A 12,802-nucleotide genomic window follows, 5' to 3' on the forward strand; every position below is an offset into this window, starting at 1 on the left:
CTCTGCCTGAAGGAATTCCTCCTCACTTTGGTTCTCAAGGGTTGTCACTTGACTCTGAGGCTGTGCTCTTGGATCCTAGTCACTTCTCCGAAGGAAGAGAATGCTGGAGGTGAACAGTTAAGAGAAAGCTGGGTAAACACAAGCGATTGAAGTATGGGGAGTATGGATATAGGGTGAGATGGAATCGGGAGCCTGTGTAGAGTGTGGAGCAGTTGGGATGAATGGGCTGTTTGTGTGCTGTCCGCTCAGATTAACTACCTCATCAAGTCACTGTCTACATCACCGTCAGCACACTGGTTAGTACCGCTGCCCCACAGAGCCAGGGACCTGGGTTCGATTCCCGGCTTGAGTCACTGTCTGTGTGGAGTCTGCACATTCTCCCCGTGTTTGCGTGGGTTTCCTCCGGGTGCTCCTGTTCCCTCCCACACTCCAAAAAATGTGCTGGTGAGGTGGATTGGCTCTGCTGAATTCTCCCTCAGTATACCCGAACAGGTGCCAGAGTGTGGCGACTCGGAGGTTCCCACAGTAACTTCATTGCAGTGTGAATGTCAGCCGACTTCTGATGAATAAATAAACTTTAAAAAGATTTTAGTCAAGATTACCCACCAGGACAGGAAGAAATATGGTCTGATTATGGTTCACTCGGATCGATCAGAGTCGCAAGCACCAAACAGTGGGATGGTCAGTAACAGAGGGGGAATCAGGCAACAGTCGCTGAGTGTGTTGAACTCACCTCAGAATAATCCACCACCACGTACATCTCAATGTACCTCTTGGCCTTCAGGAAATCACTCCTCTGTAACAACAAGGAGCAGTGACTGAACACAACCCAATTAACTCCCATCACTTACCAAGGCTACAGGGTCAAATCAGAGTGCAAAGAAAACTGGTTTAAGGATGTGGATACCCGGGAGTGAGTTACAGACTGGAATCTAATCGAGGGGTTCGGGGTGGTTTATATATAGAATAACAGATACCCGGGAGTGAGTTACAGACTGGAATCTAATCGAGGGGTTCGGGGTGGTTTATATATAGAACAACAGATACCCGGGAGTGAGTTACAGACTGGAATCTAATCGAGGGGTTCGGGGTGGTTTATATACAGAATAACAGATACCCGGGAGTGAGTTACAGACTGGAATCTAATCGAGGGGTTTGGGGTGGTTTATATATAGAATAACAGATACCCGGGAGTGAGTTACAGACTGGAATCTAATCGAGGGGTTCGGGGTGGTATATATATAGAATAACAGATACCCGGGAGTGAGTTACAGACTGGAATCTAATCGAGGGGTTCGGGGTGGTTTATATATAGAATAACAGATACCTGGGAGTGAGTTACAGACTGGAATCTAATCGAGGGGTTCGAGGTGGTTTATATAAAGAATAATAGATACCCAGGAGTGAGTTACAGGCTGGGTTCGAATCGAGGAGTTCGGAGTATTTTATAGATATGGTAACAGATCCCTAGTAATGTGTTAAGAGACCGGAAACTGATCCTATTTGTGAAACGGTGGTGTGGCGAGCTAACCTGCAATTACTGCACCATGAGTCATTACCAGAATAACCACATTCCTCTCCCTCCTGACGTCACTTTCTGTTTAACCGCTGTTACAGCCAGTGGACACTGTGCAACTCCGGATACACCAATTCTGTGCCGCACTGAGCAGGTGCTGCACTGTTGGTCATGCTATCTTTCCCGGAATTAAGCCAAGTTGCTGTCCACTTTGTTAAGTGGATGTGATCGATGTGTTGGCCGCTATTCTGAAGGCAGGCATGTGAGACATCCCTGGCTAGTATTTGCCCTTCAGACAAGACTGCTATGTAGTCGTGAGCACATCAATGATTGGGAGAGCTTTCCCTGGGTAAATTGGCCACTGAATGTCCTACAATACAAGAGGAACAAGACTTCAGAAATATTCCATTGGCTGCAGAGAACATTGGGATATGCTGAGGTGCCAAGTGCTACATAAATGCAGATCTTTCTTTTCCCCCTCTCGTGTTAACACAAGACAAACAGCCGATTTGCTTGAAATACCTCGCGATCATTGCTGAAGGTTTCTTCCACTCTTGGCTCTGAGCTGTCCTCTGAAGTGTTGACCACGCCACAGGTTTTCAATGGTAGCCTAAGCTCCTCATACTTGTACAGCATGTGCTCATCGCTGTCCGAATCTTTCAGAGGCTCCATCACATACCTCTGGCCCTTTGTGCGGAAGTAGCCACTGGAAGAGAGAAGGCAGGTCAACCAGGGAGCCTTAAACCAGCAAAGTTGTACCCCAGACACGAAATGGCCCTTACGTCCCACAAATATTACTCACAAAAAGTTGATTTGCAGGTGCAGCAGGTAATTAAGAAGGCAAACTAGGAACAGTCAGCGTAGCTTTGAGAGTGGAAAATCATGTCTCACAAATTTAACTGAGTTTTTTGAAAGGGTAACCAAGATGGTAGATGAGGGCAGTGCGGTTGATCTTGTCCACAAGGCCTTTTACAAGCTACCACATGGTAGGTTGTTGCATAAGGTTAAATCTCACTGGATCCAGGGTGAGGTATCTAAATGGATACAAAATTGGCTCCTTGACAGAAGCCAGAGAGTTCTTTTTCAAACTGGAGGCCTGTGACCAGCGGTGTGCCTCAGGGATCAGCGCTGGGCCCACTGTTATTTGTCATTTATATGAATGATTTGGATGAGAATATCGGGGGCATGGTTAGTAAGTTTGCAGATGACACGACGGTTGGTGGCATAGTGGACAGTGAAGAAAATTATCTCCAATTCCACAGGATCTTGATCAATTGGGCCAGTGGGCTGACAAATGGCAGATGGAGTTTAATTTAGACAAGTGCAAGGTGATGCATTTTGGTAGATGGAACCAGGGCAGGACTTAATCAGTAAATGGTAGGGAGTTGGGGAGAGTTACAGAACAAAGAGATCTCGGGGTACATGTTCACAGCTCCTTGAAAGTAGAGTCATTGGTGGACAGATGGTGAAGAAGGCATTCAGCAAGCTTGGTTTCATTGGTCAGAACATTGAATACAGGAGTTGGGACGTCTTGTTGAAGTTGTACAAGACATTGGTAAGGCCACACTTGGAATACTGTGTCCAATTCTGGTCACCCTATTATAGAAAGATATTATTAAACTAGAAAGAGTGCAGAAAAGATTTACTAGGATGCTACCAGGACTCGATGGATTGAGTTATAAGGAGAGGCTGGATAGACTGGGACATTTTTCTCTGGAGCGCAGGAGGCTGAGGGGTGATCTTATAGAGGTCTATAAAATAATGAGGGGCATAGACAAGCTAGATAGTCAATATCTTGTGCCAAAGGTAGGGGAGTCTAAAACTAGAGGGCACAGGTTTCAGGCAACAGTTGGGAGATACAAAAAGGTCCAGAGGGGCAATTTTGTGACAAAGAGGATGGTGAGTCTGAGAGGCGGGTACAATTTTGTCTTTTAAAAAGCATTTAGACAGTTGCATGGGTAAGATGGGTATAGAAGGATATGGGCCAAATGCGGGCAATTAGACTAGCTTAGGGGTTTTAAAGAACAAAAGGGCAGCATGGACAAGTTGGGCCGAAGGGCCTGTTTCCTCTATGACTCTAAATGGAATTTTGTCCTTTTTTGCTCGAGGGATGGAGTTTAAAAACAGCGAGGTTATGTTGCAGCTGGATAAGGTGCTGGTGAGGCCACACCTGGAGTGCTGTGTACAGTTTTAGTCTCCTTACTTGAGAAAGGATAGACTGGCACTGGAGGGGGTGCAGAGGAGATTCACTGGGTTCATTCCGGAGTTGAGAGGGTTGGCTTATGAGGAGAGACTGAGTAGACTGGGGCTAGACTCATTGGAATTCAGAAGAATGAAGGGAGATCTTATGGAAACATATAAGATTATGAAGGGAATAGATAAGACAGAAGCAGGGAAGTTGTTTCCACTGGCGGGTGAAACTAGAACTAGGGGGCATAGCCTCAAAATAAGGGGGAGCAGATTTAGGACTGAGTTGAGGAGGAACTTCTTCACACAAAGGGTTGTGAATCTGTGGAATTCCCTGCCCAGTGAAACAGTTGAGGCTACCTCATTGAATGTTTTTAAGGCAAGGATAGATAAATTTTTGAATTAAGAGTGGGTAGGTAAGTGGAGTTGAGTCCATGAAAAGATCAGCTGCGATCTTATTGACTGGTGGAGCACGCTTAAGGGGCCAGATGGCCAACTCCTGCCCCTAGTTCTTATGTTCTAAACACATCCACTCGGTTCACCAGACAGGGCCTTCTCCAGAGGAGTTACTGGCCAGGTTCCCTGAGTTAGACGTTGTCCTGACCTTACCTGAGTCCATTGCAAGCACTGAAGCTGGCCGAGGAACCTCCTTCACCCTTGATGTGACCGTGATAATAGCAATGATCCTGGCCAAGAAAGAAAGGGTGTTTGTCAATGATACATGTCACCCAGGTCATCATCATCTCACAACAAAGTGATCTCAAACCGTTTGGGCAGTCAGAATCATGTCATCTACAGAAACCATCCAATGATGGACAAAGGCTATTCAAATTTCCAATGTTTAGATCCCCCTTCCTCTGGATTCAGCCAGGTCCGGAGCAGTTCAGTGAATAAGGAGGAAGAGGATTCGGGATTCAAGTCCCATTCTGGCTAACCTCCAGGCTGACTGCAGAACTGGGAGATTCTATCCAAGGTCCTGTCTCAGAGAGTGCATTAGGCCAAGGCCCCATGTGCTCTGAGGCAGGGAGACCCCACTCTTCAAAGGATATCAGGACAAGTATCCTGGTCAACATCTTGAGTAGGTGACCTGCTTTGTTGGAACTTCTTGTGTGCAAATTGGCTGTGGTAAGCCCCACATTACAACAGCATCAATATACCACTGATTGTAAGGTCCTTTTGGACATTCTGGGGTCATCAAGAAATACAAGTTATTTTCTTTATGCCTGTTTGCATGAAACAATGGGAACATCCAGTGGTTAGCACTGCTGCCACATAACGCCAGGGCCCAGGGTTCGATTCCTGGCTTGGATCACTGTCTGTGTGGAGTTTGCACGTTCTCCCCATCTCTGTATGGGTTTCCTCCGGGTGCTCCGGTGTCCTCCCACACTCCAAAGATACGTGGGCTCGAGTGATTGGCTTTGCTAAATCATGGCAGGGGGATGAGCAGGGTAAATACGTGAGGTTATGCGGATAGGGGCTGGGTGGGATTGATGTCAGTGCAGGCTTGAAGGGCCAAATGGCCTCCTTCTGCACAGTCGGGATTCTGTGATATTTCACTTGCTGATCGTTGTGAAGTTGGATCACAAAGAACCAAAGAAAAGTTACAGCGTAGAAGGCGGCCATTCAGCCCATTTTGTCCATGCAAACTCAAAGGCAACTTGGTGTCCTTTCTAATCCCACCTCCCCGCACCTGGCCCCGAGCCCGATGGACTACAGAACTTCAGGTGCAGGATCCAGATACTTCTTACAAAGTTTAAAGATTTTAAAGATTATTTATTCACGACCAAGTAGGTTTACATTAACACTGCGATGAAGTTACTGTGAAAATCCCCTAATCGCCACACTCAACCAGCACGTCTGGGAGGAAACCGGAGCACCTGGAGGAAACCCATGCAGACACAGGGAGAATGTGCAGACTCCGCATAGACAGTGACCCAAGCCGGGAATCGAACCCGGGTCCCTGACGCTCTGAGGCAGCAGTGCTAACCACTGTGCCACCGTGGAGGCAAAGGGTTTCGGGTCTCTGCCTCCATCACCAATGCGAGCAGTGAATTCCAGGCACCCACCCCCGCTCTGAGTCAAAGAAAAGTGAGATCTTGCATATCACTCCCCGAATCAATGATGTGGCTGAGGTATGGGGGGTGGGGGCAAAGAAACAATGCAAACATCAAGTTTCCCAATTTTACACACACTTTTACAGGTTGCAATTACATATCGGAGACGGTGATCTCTAACTGGCACAGCTCAGTAAAAAGGCTGAGGGAACCCAACGGTACACAGGGTTCTCACTGCTGGGAACCTACTGAGGGATGAAATATGATCACTATTGTGGCAGAAATGAGTGTGAGATGGAGAACAGGTTCTTGTTAGATTCCACAGAGGTGAGGCCGTGCTATGTCTCTGAGACTGTTGTGCGCCTGTTGCTTTTGGCAAAGTTTTTCTTTCTCGAGTGGGCCTCCTAGGTTTCGACACAGGCGTCTCCATCCTGTTGCGACATGTCTTGGAATGTACCCGCACTCACCGTCAACAAAACCAGTCTCCCACACGTTCCCACCCGGAACATATCCTGTACTGCTCCTGCGATCCTCAATGTTGCTGCACCCGTACCAAGGCCAGTTCACCCATCACCTCCAGGCCCACTAACCCACGCTGCTTTCCCACCAAGAACCAAGACCGACAGTGCAGAGCCAGGCCATTCAGCCCATCCAGTCTGCACCGACCCTCTAAAAGGGTACATCACCCTCACCTTCTCCTCGTTATCCCAGGCATTTCCCATGGCTAATCCATCTGACCAACACATCTTTGGACACAAAGGGACAATTTAGCATGGCCAATCCACCTAACCTGCACATCTTAGGACACTAAGGGGCAATTTAGCATGGCCAATCCATCGAACGTGCACATCTTGGGACACTAGAAGGCAATTTAGCATGGCCAATCCACCAAACCGACACAATTTTGGTGTGTGGGAGAAACCAGAGCACCCACAGGAAACCCACACAGACACGGGGAGAACCTATCAACCGGCTCAAGAACTCTTTCCTGTTTCCATCAGACCTCTGAATGGACTTACCTCGCATTAAGTTGACCTCTCTCTACACCCTAGCTATGACTGTCACACGACATTCTGCACTCTCTCCTTTCCTTCTCTATGAATGGTGTGCTTTGTTCGTACAGCACGCAGGAAACAATACTTTTCACTGTATGCTAGGACATGTGACAACAACAAATCAAATCAAAACATACAAACTCCACACAGACAATGACCCAAGCCAGGAATCGAACCTGTGAGGCAGCAGCACTAATCGCTATGCCACTGTGCCAAAACCGACTGGCCTTCCCCAGTTATCTCTTTCTAACTCAGTAAGGAACAAGCATGGCCATCAGCAACTTGGCTGAGGTGAGGTCACCCAGCGAACATTTCCATCCCATTGAGACTAACGTAGCTTTGAAATTCTAAGCGTCACCAATCAGGATCAGGGTGGCATAGTAGCTCAGTGGTTAGCACAGCTGCCTCACAGTGCCAGCGACCTGGGTTCGATTCCCGGCTTGGGTCACTGTCTGTGTGGAGTCTGCATGTTCTCCCCGTGTCTGCATGGGTTTCCTCCGGGTGCTCCAGTTTCCTGCCACAGTCCAAGGATGAGCCGGTAAGGTGGACTGACCGCACTCAATTGACCTGAGTGTCAGGGGGATCAGCGAGCATTGGGGTTGTGGGGAGAGGGCCTGGGTGGGATTGTGGTTGGTGCAGACTCGATGGGCTGAATGGCCTCCTTCTGCACTGTAGGGATTGTATCATTGAAGTAATCCGCCCCCAAGAGAGGCAGGGAGATGGAAATATGAACTCACCTTTGGTTAGGGATCTGTGGTTGTTGTGGATATGGAGGTGCATTGGCCACGTTACCGGGCTGGTTACCAGGAACATGGATTAATAATCCGGGGAATGTGATTTCAGGTCTCATCATGACAATCTGGATGCCGTTCCCAAGATAGGGAAATGAAAGGCGAGCAGCCAGGAAACTGTCGTGTTGTGGTTAAACACAAGACTAGTTTATTCATGTCCTGTCAGGCACGAGAACTGCCTGGGTTTACTTTGTGTGATTTTGTCTGAGGCAACTTGCTAAGGAGATTTTTACTTCTATGTTTTCTGCTCCGTGGAGGCCGCCATTCTGACAGCTTTGTGAGGGGTGATAGATATCGGACAGATGTCAGAGGTAGGCTCTTTACTCAGAGGGTAATAAGGGTGTGGAATGCCCTGCCTGCAGCAGTAGTGGACTCGCCAACTTTAAGGGCATTGAAATGGTCATTGGATAAACATATGGATGATATTGGAACAGTGTCGGTCAGATGGGCTTCAGATTGGTTTCACAGGTTGGCGCAACATCGAGGGCCAAAGGGTCTGTACTGCACTGTAATGTTCCATGTTCTAGGTCAGCAAGATCTTCCCACCACTCCAGGGAGAATGGCCATGTTGAGACCAGTTCTTTTTACTCATTCATGGGCCAGCATTTATTGCCCATCCCTAGTTGCCCCTGGAGGGCAGTTGAGAGTCAACCACAGTGCTGTGGCTCTGAAGTCACATGTAGGTCAGACCAGTAAGGACAGCAGGTTTCCTTCCCTAACGGGACATGAATGAACCAGATGGGTTTTTCTGACAGTCGGCAATGGTCATGAATGGATTCTCAATTCCAGATACTTTTTATCGAATTCAAATTCCGCCATCTGCCGTGGTGGGATTCGAACCCGGGTCCCCCAGGAGATGAGTTGAGTTTCTGGATTGATAGCCTAGTGATAATACCATGAGGCCATCGCTTTCCAATCGCCTCCTTCTGAGCACCTCACAGCATGATGGCCTTGCCATGAACACCCACAACCACATGGACGAAGCTTTCTTTCTCCAATGTTCTCATGCCTCTCCGTGAATAATGCATTCCTTCCAATGATGCCTTGGCCACAGAAGGCAACCCGACATCATCATCATCAACAAGCGACACTGACAGGCATTTATATAGCACCCTCAATGACCTTAAACACCCAGAGTGTTATCAGATGAACCGCGACACTGAGGCAGGAAAGAGATGACCAAAAGCTTGCTGAAAGGGGAAAGTTTCGAGGACAATCTCTGGAGGATGCAGAGAAGTGGAGAGAGAGGGTGGCGAGGTGGCTCAGTGGTTAGCATTGCTGCCTCACAGCACCAGGGACCCAGGTTTGATTCCGGCCTCGGGTGACTGCTTGTGCGGAACCTGCACATTCTCCCCGTGTCTGCGTGGGTTTCCTCCCACACTCCAAAGACGTGTGGGTTAGTGGATTGGCCATGCTAAATTGCCCCTCAGTGTCAGGGGGGGATTTGCAGGGTAAATTTGTGAGGCTATGGGGGACAGAGCCTGAATGTGGGTTGTTGTCGATGCAAGCTCAATGGGCTGAATGGCCTCATTCTGTACTGTGGAATTGGACAGTGTTGCAGCCAGACTGGTTGACTTAATTTTAACTGATTTAACTCTGAGAGATTCGACATAATTTTGTGTTTGGCCAATGGAACATTCCATGGGGACAATCCACAGTGTGAAATATCCTGATGCAGGGTGTGAAGATGGTTCAGGTGGTTTGGTCTGATATGCTGGGGGGGGAAGGGGTTGAAGATTTGGTTTGGGACAGAGTTGGGAGAGAGTGACAGGGCAGCAGAGATGGGGCAGCTTCGAACCAGCTCTTTGGGGAAGAGAACTTGGAGGGGTGTGCGTCTTGCTGACAGAAATCCACTGGAACTCCATTTCCTTTCACCTCCAATGGAACACAGACCAAGGAGAGAGTGTTGTACTCACTGGATAGAGAGGAGTGCTGGTGACCTCAGTCCCATTGTCCAAATAGTAGGTCTCAGAGTAATTCTTTGCAATGAGCTGCCTGTGGAAGGAAAGGGTAGAGCTTTCAGAGGAAGTGACTAACGCACAATGGAACATCCTCGAGTGCATCGCCCCCAAGTGAAGAGAGATGTGGTGCCGTCTTCCACAGCGCAGTGTGTCACTGACCCTCCAACGGCGAGGAAGGAGCAGCCCCCCCTCCCAATCCCCCGGGGGTTCTGGACGCGATAACTCCACAAACAACAAGACACTTACTGGTTTTTCTCGAGGTGGACAACGTGACCCTTGCCTTCGATTGGGATCTCAAACTGAAGGACTGGTGGATAAAGACCCTGGTACCAAACAGATAGCAAAATTCAACTCGGATCAGAATCAACCCAAAACGCCCCCTCCTTCAAACTCACTTTTCATCAATCCTCCCATCTGCCGCTCACTGTAACCCCCCTTGTCTCCATTCCCTCCTCTTCTCTGCTGCCACAGGACTCAATCCCAACGTTTTGAAGTCTCTGTCTCACTGCTCGTAACTGGAACCACATTCAGTCTCTCTGATTGTTAACTCTCCTTCCCCGTCACCATCCTCCTGTCTCATGACAAATCCCTCTCATTATTAACCCCCTTTCTCTCAGCATCGCTGTGGGACTGAGATGAGGTTAATCCCCATTCCTTCCCACTTACCCTGATGAAGGGGCGGCGTTCCGAAAGCTCGTGCTACCAAATAAACCTGTTGGACTCTAATCCGGTGTTGTGAGACTTCTTCATGTGCCCACCCCAGTCCAACACCGGCATCTCCACAGCATTCCTCATGACGAGTGAGAGAGACTCCCAGAGGCAAGGCTGTGGTCAACTGGACGTTTTATTGGACATTCTCCGAACTGTGGACAAGGATTCACGTAGAGCCATCTGTTGTCACGTGGACACCACATCACCAATGTCTATTTACAGACAGGCACTTTAAGTTTAAACGACAAACTTTAAGTTGAAGTTTATTTTATTGGTGTCTCATGTAGGCTGACATTATCGAATCAGAATCCTCCAGTGAAGGAGGAGGCCATTCGGCCCACCAAGCCTGCACTGACCACAACCCAACCCAAGCCCTATCCCCGTAACCCCGTGCATTTACCTTAGCTGGTCCCCCTGACACTCAGGGACAATTTATCTTGGCCAATCTACTGAACACTGCAATGAAGTTTCTGTGAAAATCCCCTTGTCGCCTGTTTGGGTACACCAAAGAAGAATTCAGCACGGCCAATCCACCGAACCAGCACATCTTTCAGACTGTGGGAGGAAACCGGAGCACCCGGAGTAAACCCACACAGACAGTGACCCGAGTCAGGAATCTAACCCGGGTCCCTGGTGCTGTGAGGCAGCAGTGCTAACCCACTGTGCCACCGTGCCCACCCATCCACCTCAGCCCTGCTAACTGGTTAAAGGCCCCTCTGGTCCTGAGCCCTCTCTGTCACAGTGTAGCATTGATGAAGATCTGAACTGTTGGAGCCACTCCGGTGTTGAGGAGCTGGGTGAACCCTTCTTCCTGGTCCGTGTACAGTACCTCGCTCGCTCGCTTCTGACTTGTATGAAATCTCCGCGGCCTCACCACCTGGTAGTTTTTCACATGGGTCAGTCTGGACGCACAGGTCACTGCAAACACACAACAGACTCCTGTTAACACATTGACACCAGGGCTGAAGGAAGAGGACAAAGAGTGCAGTAGAGGGCAGGAACAGGCCCTTCGGCCCTCCAAGCCTGTGCCGATCATAATGCCCTAACTAAAGAAAATCTTTCTGCTGTTACTCGGTCCGTATCTCTCTATTCCCTCCCGATTCATGTCCCCATCCAGATGTCTCTGAACTGTTGCTCACGTGCCTGCCTCCACCACCTCCTCTGGCAGTGTGTTCCAGGCACATCTCCCTTAAACTTTCCCCCTCTCACCTTGACCCTGTGTCCCTCTTGTAACTGACACTTCCACCCTGGGAAAAGGCCTCTGACTGCCCACCCTGTCTGTGCCTCTCCCCATTTTGTAGACCTCTATCAGGTCTCCCCTCAACCTCTGCCTTTCCACTGAAAACAATCCTAGTTTATTCAACCTCTCCTCGTAGCCAACACCCTCGGGACCAGCCAACATCCTGGGCTAGTCTGTTTGAATCAGGCGGGTGGGCCAGGACTGGGGGAACCGTTCCTCACACAAGTCCTTCACCCACCCTGTCTTTCTCTCCCAGCAAGGGAGACAGTTGGTTCAAGAGGGAAGGGTGAGGAACCTGGGACAGGGTCTCACAGGCCCATCTTGGGACATGTCCAACTCCACAACTTGCAAAATCAGCAGCCCTCATCTTATCTTCACATCTGAGACTTAATCCCATTTCAAAGTTTATTTATTAGTGTCACAAGTGGGCTTACATTAACACTGCAAAGAAGTTATTGTGACAATCCCCGTGTCGCCACACTCTGGTGCCTGTTGGGTGACACTGAGGGAGAATTTAGCACGGCCAATGCACCCCAACCAGCATGTCTTTCGGACTGTGGGAGGAATCAGGAGCATCCGGAGGAAACCCACGCAGACACGGGGAGAACGTGCAGACTCCACACAGACAGTGACCTGACTCAGGCATCGAACCCAGGCCCCTGGCGCTGTGGGGCAGCAGCGCTAACCCACCGTGCCACATTCATCTCCACAATTTGTTCTTTGGAAACTCTTTTAAAAGACAAATAAACCCTTCAAAACAGCAAACTGAGTAAAAGGAAGTCAGTTCCACCTTCTCACTGTGACGCTGAGCTCAGGCCCGGATACCAATGCTATCACTATATCTCAGATCGAGTTTGATGATCTTGTTCAGTGTCTCTGATGTGGGACGCTGGCAGTAGTAGCGGGTCACACGGTCTTCACCAAGACAGCTGAACGTCAAGGCGGATCTTTGATGTGTTTTCCTGCTTCAAACAACAGTCACCACTCATTGCCTCAAGACCTTGAACATTAACAGTGGTTTGGGGTGACAGGGGAAATATACCCCCCCCCCTCCCCTGTCATCTCCCCCTCCCTCACCCCTTACCATAGAATCCTGGCAGTGCCAGGAGGTGGCCATTCGACCCATCAATTCTGCACCAACTCTCTGATAGAGCTCCTCACCAGACCCTATCTCTAAAACCCCACATACTTACCCCACTCATCCCCCTCACCTGCTCTTCTTGGGACACTCAGGGACAATTTAGCATGACCAAACCACCTCACCTATGCATCTTGGGATAATAAGAG

The 12,802-nt window shown here is 49.1% G+C and overlaps 1 protein-coding gene across 1 annotated transcript in view; it reads right to left on the reverse strand.

The window, feature by feature from the left end:
• LOC145361273 (zinc metalloproteinase-disintegrin-like MTP4) overlaps positions 1–12,802 on the reverse strand; it is a 73,034-nt gene that overhangs the window by 58,017 nt on the left and 2,215 nt on the right. The window contains exons 2-7 of the mRNA XM_080216904.1: positions 11,105–11,193; positions 9,811–9,887; positions 9,520–9,598; positions 4,313–4,389; positions 2,039–2,222; positions 734–796 (exon numbers count right to left, since the gene is read on the reverse strand). Of these exons, the coding sequence (XP_080073030.1) occupies positions 734–796; positions 2,039–2,222; positions 4,313–4,389; positions 9,520–9,598; positions 9,811–9,887; positions 11,105–11,193 (569 nt within the window). The remainder of the gene's footprint in view (positions 1–733; positions 797–2,038; positions 2,223–4,312; positions 4,390–9,519; positions 9,599–9,810; positions 9,888–11,104; positions 11,194–12,802) is intronic.

This window comes from Carcharhinus amblyrhynchos, chromosome 34 (genome assembly GCF_965287045.1).
Source record: "Carcharhinus amblyrhynchos chromosome 34, sCarAmb.v2.hapA, whole genome shotgun sequence".
Classification (NCBI taxonomy): domain Eukaryota; kingdom Metazoa; phylum Chordata; class Chondrichthyes; order Carcharhiniformes; family Carcharhinidae; genus Carcharhinus; species Carcharhinus amblyrhynchos.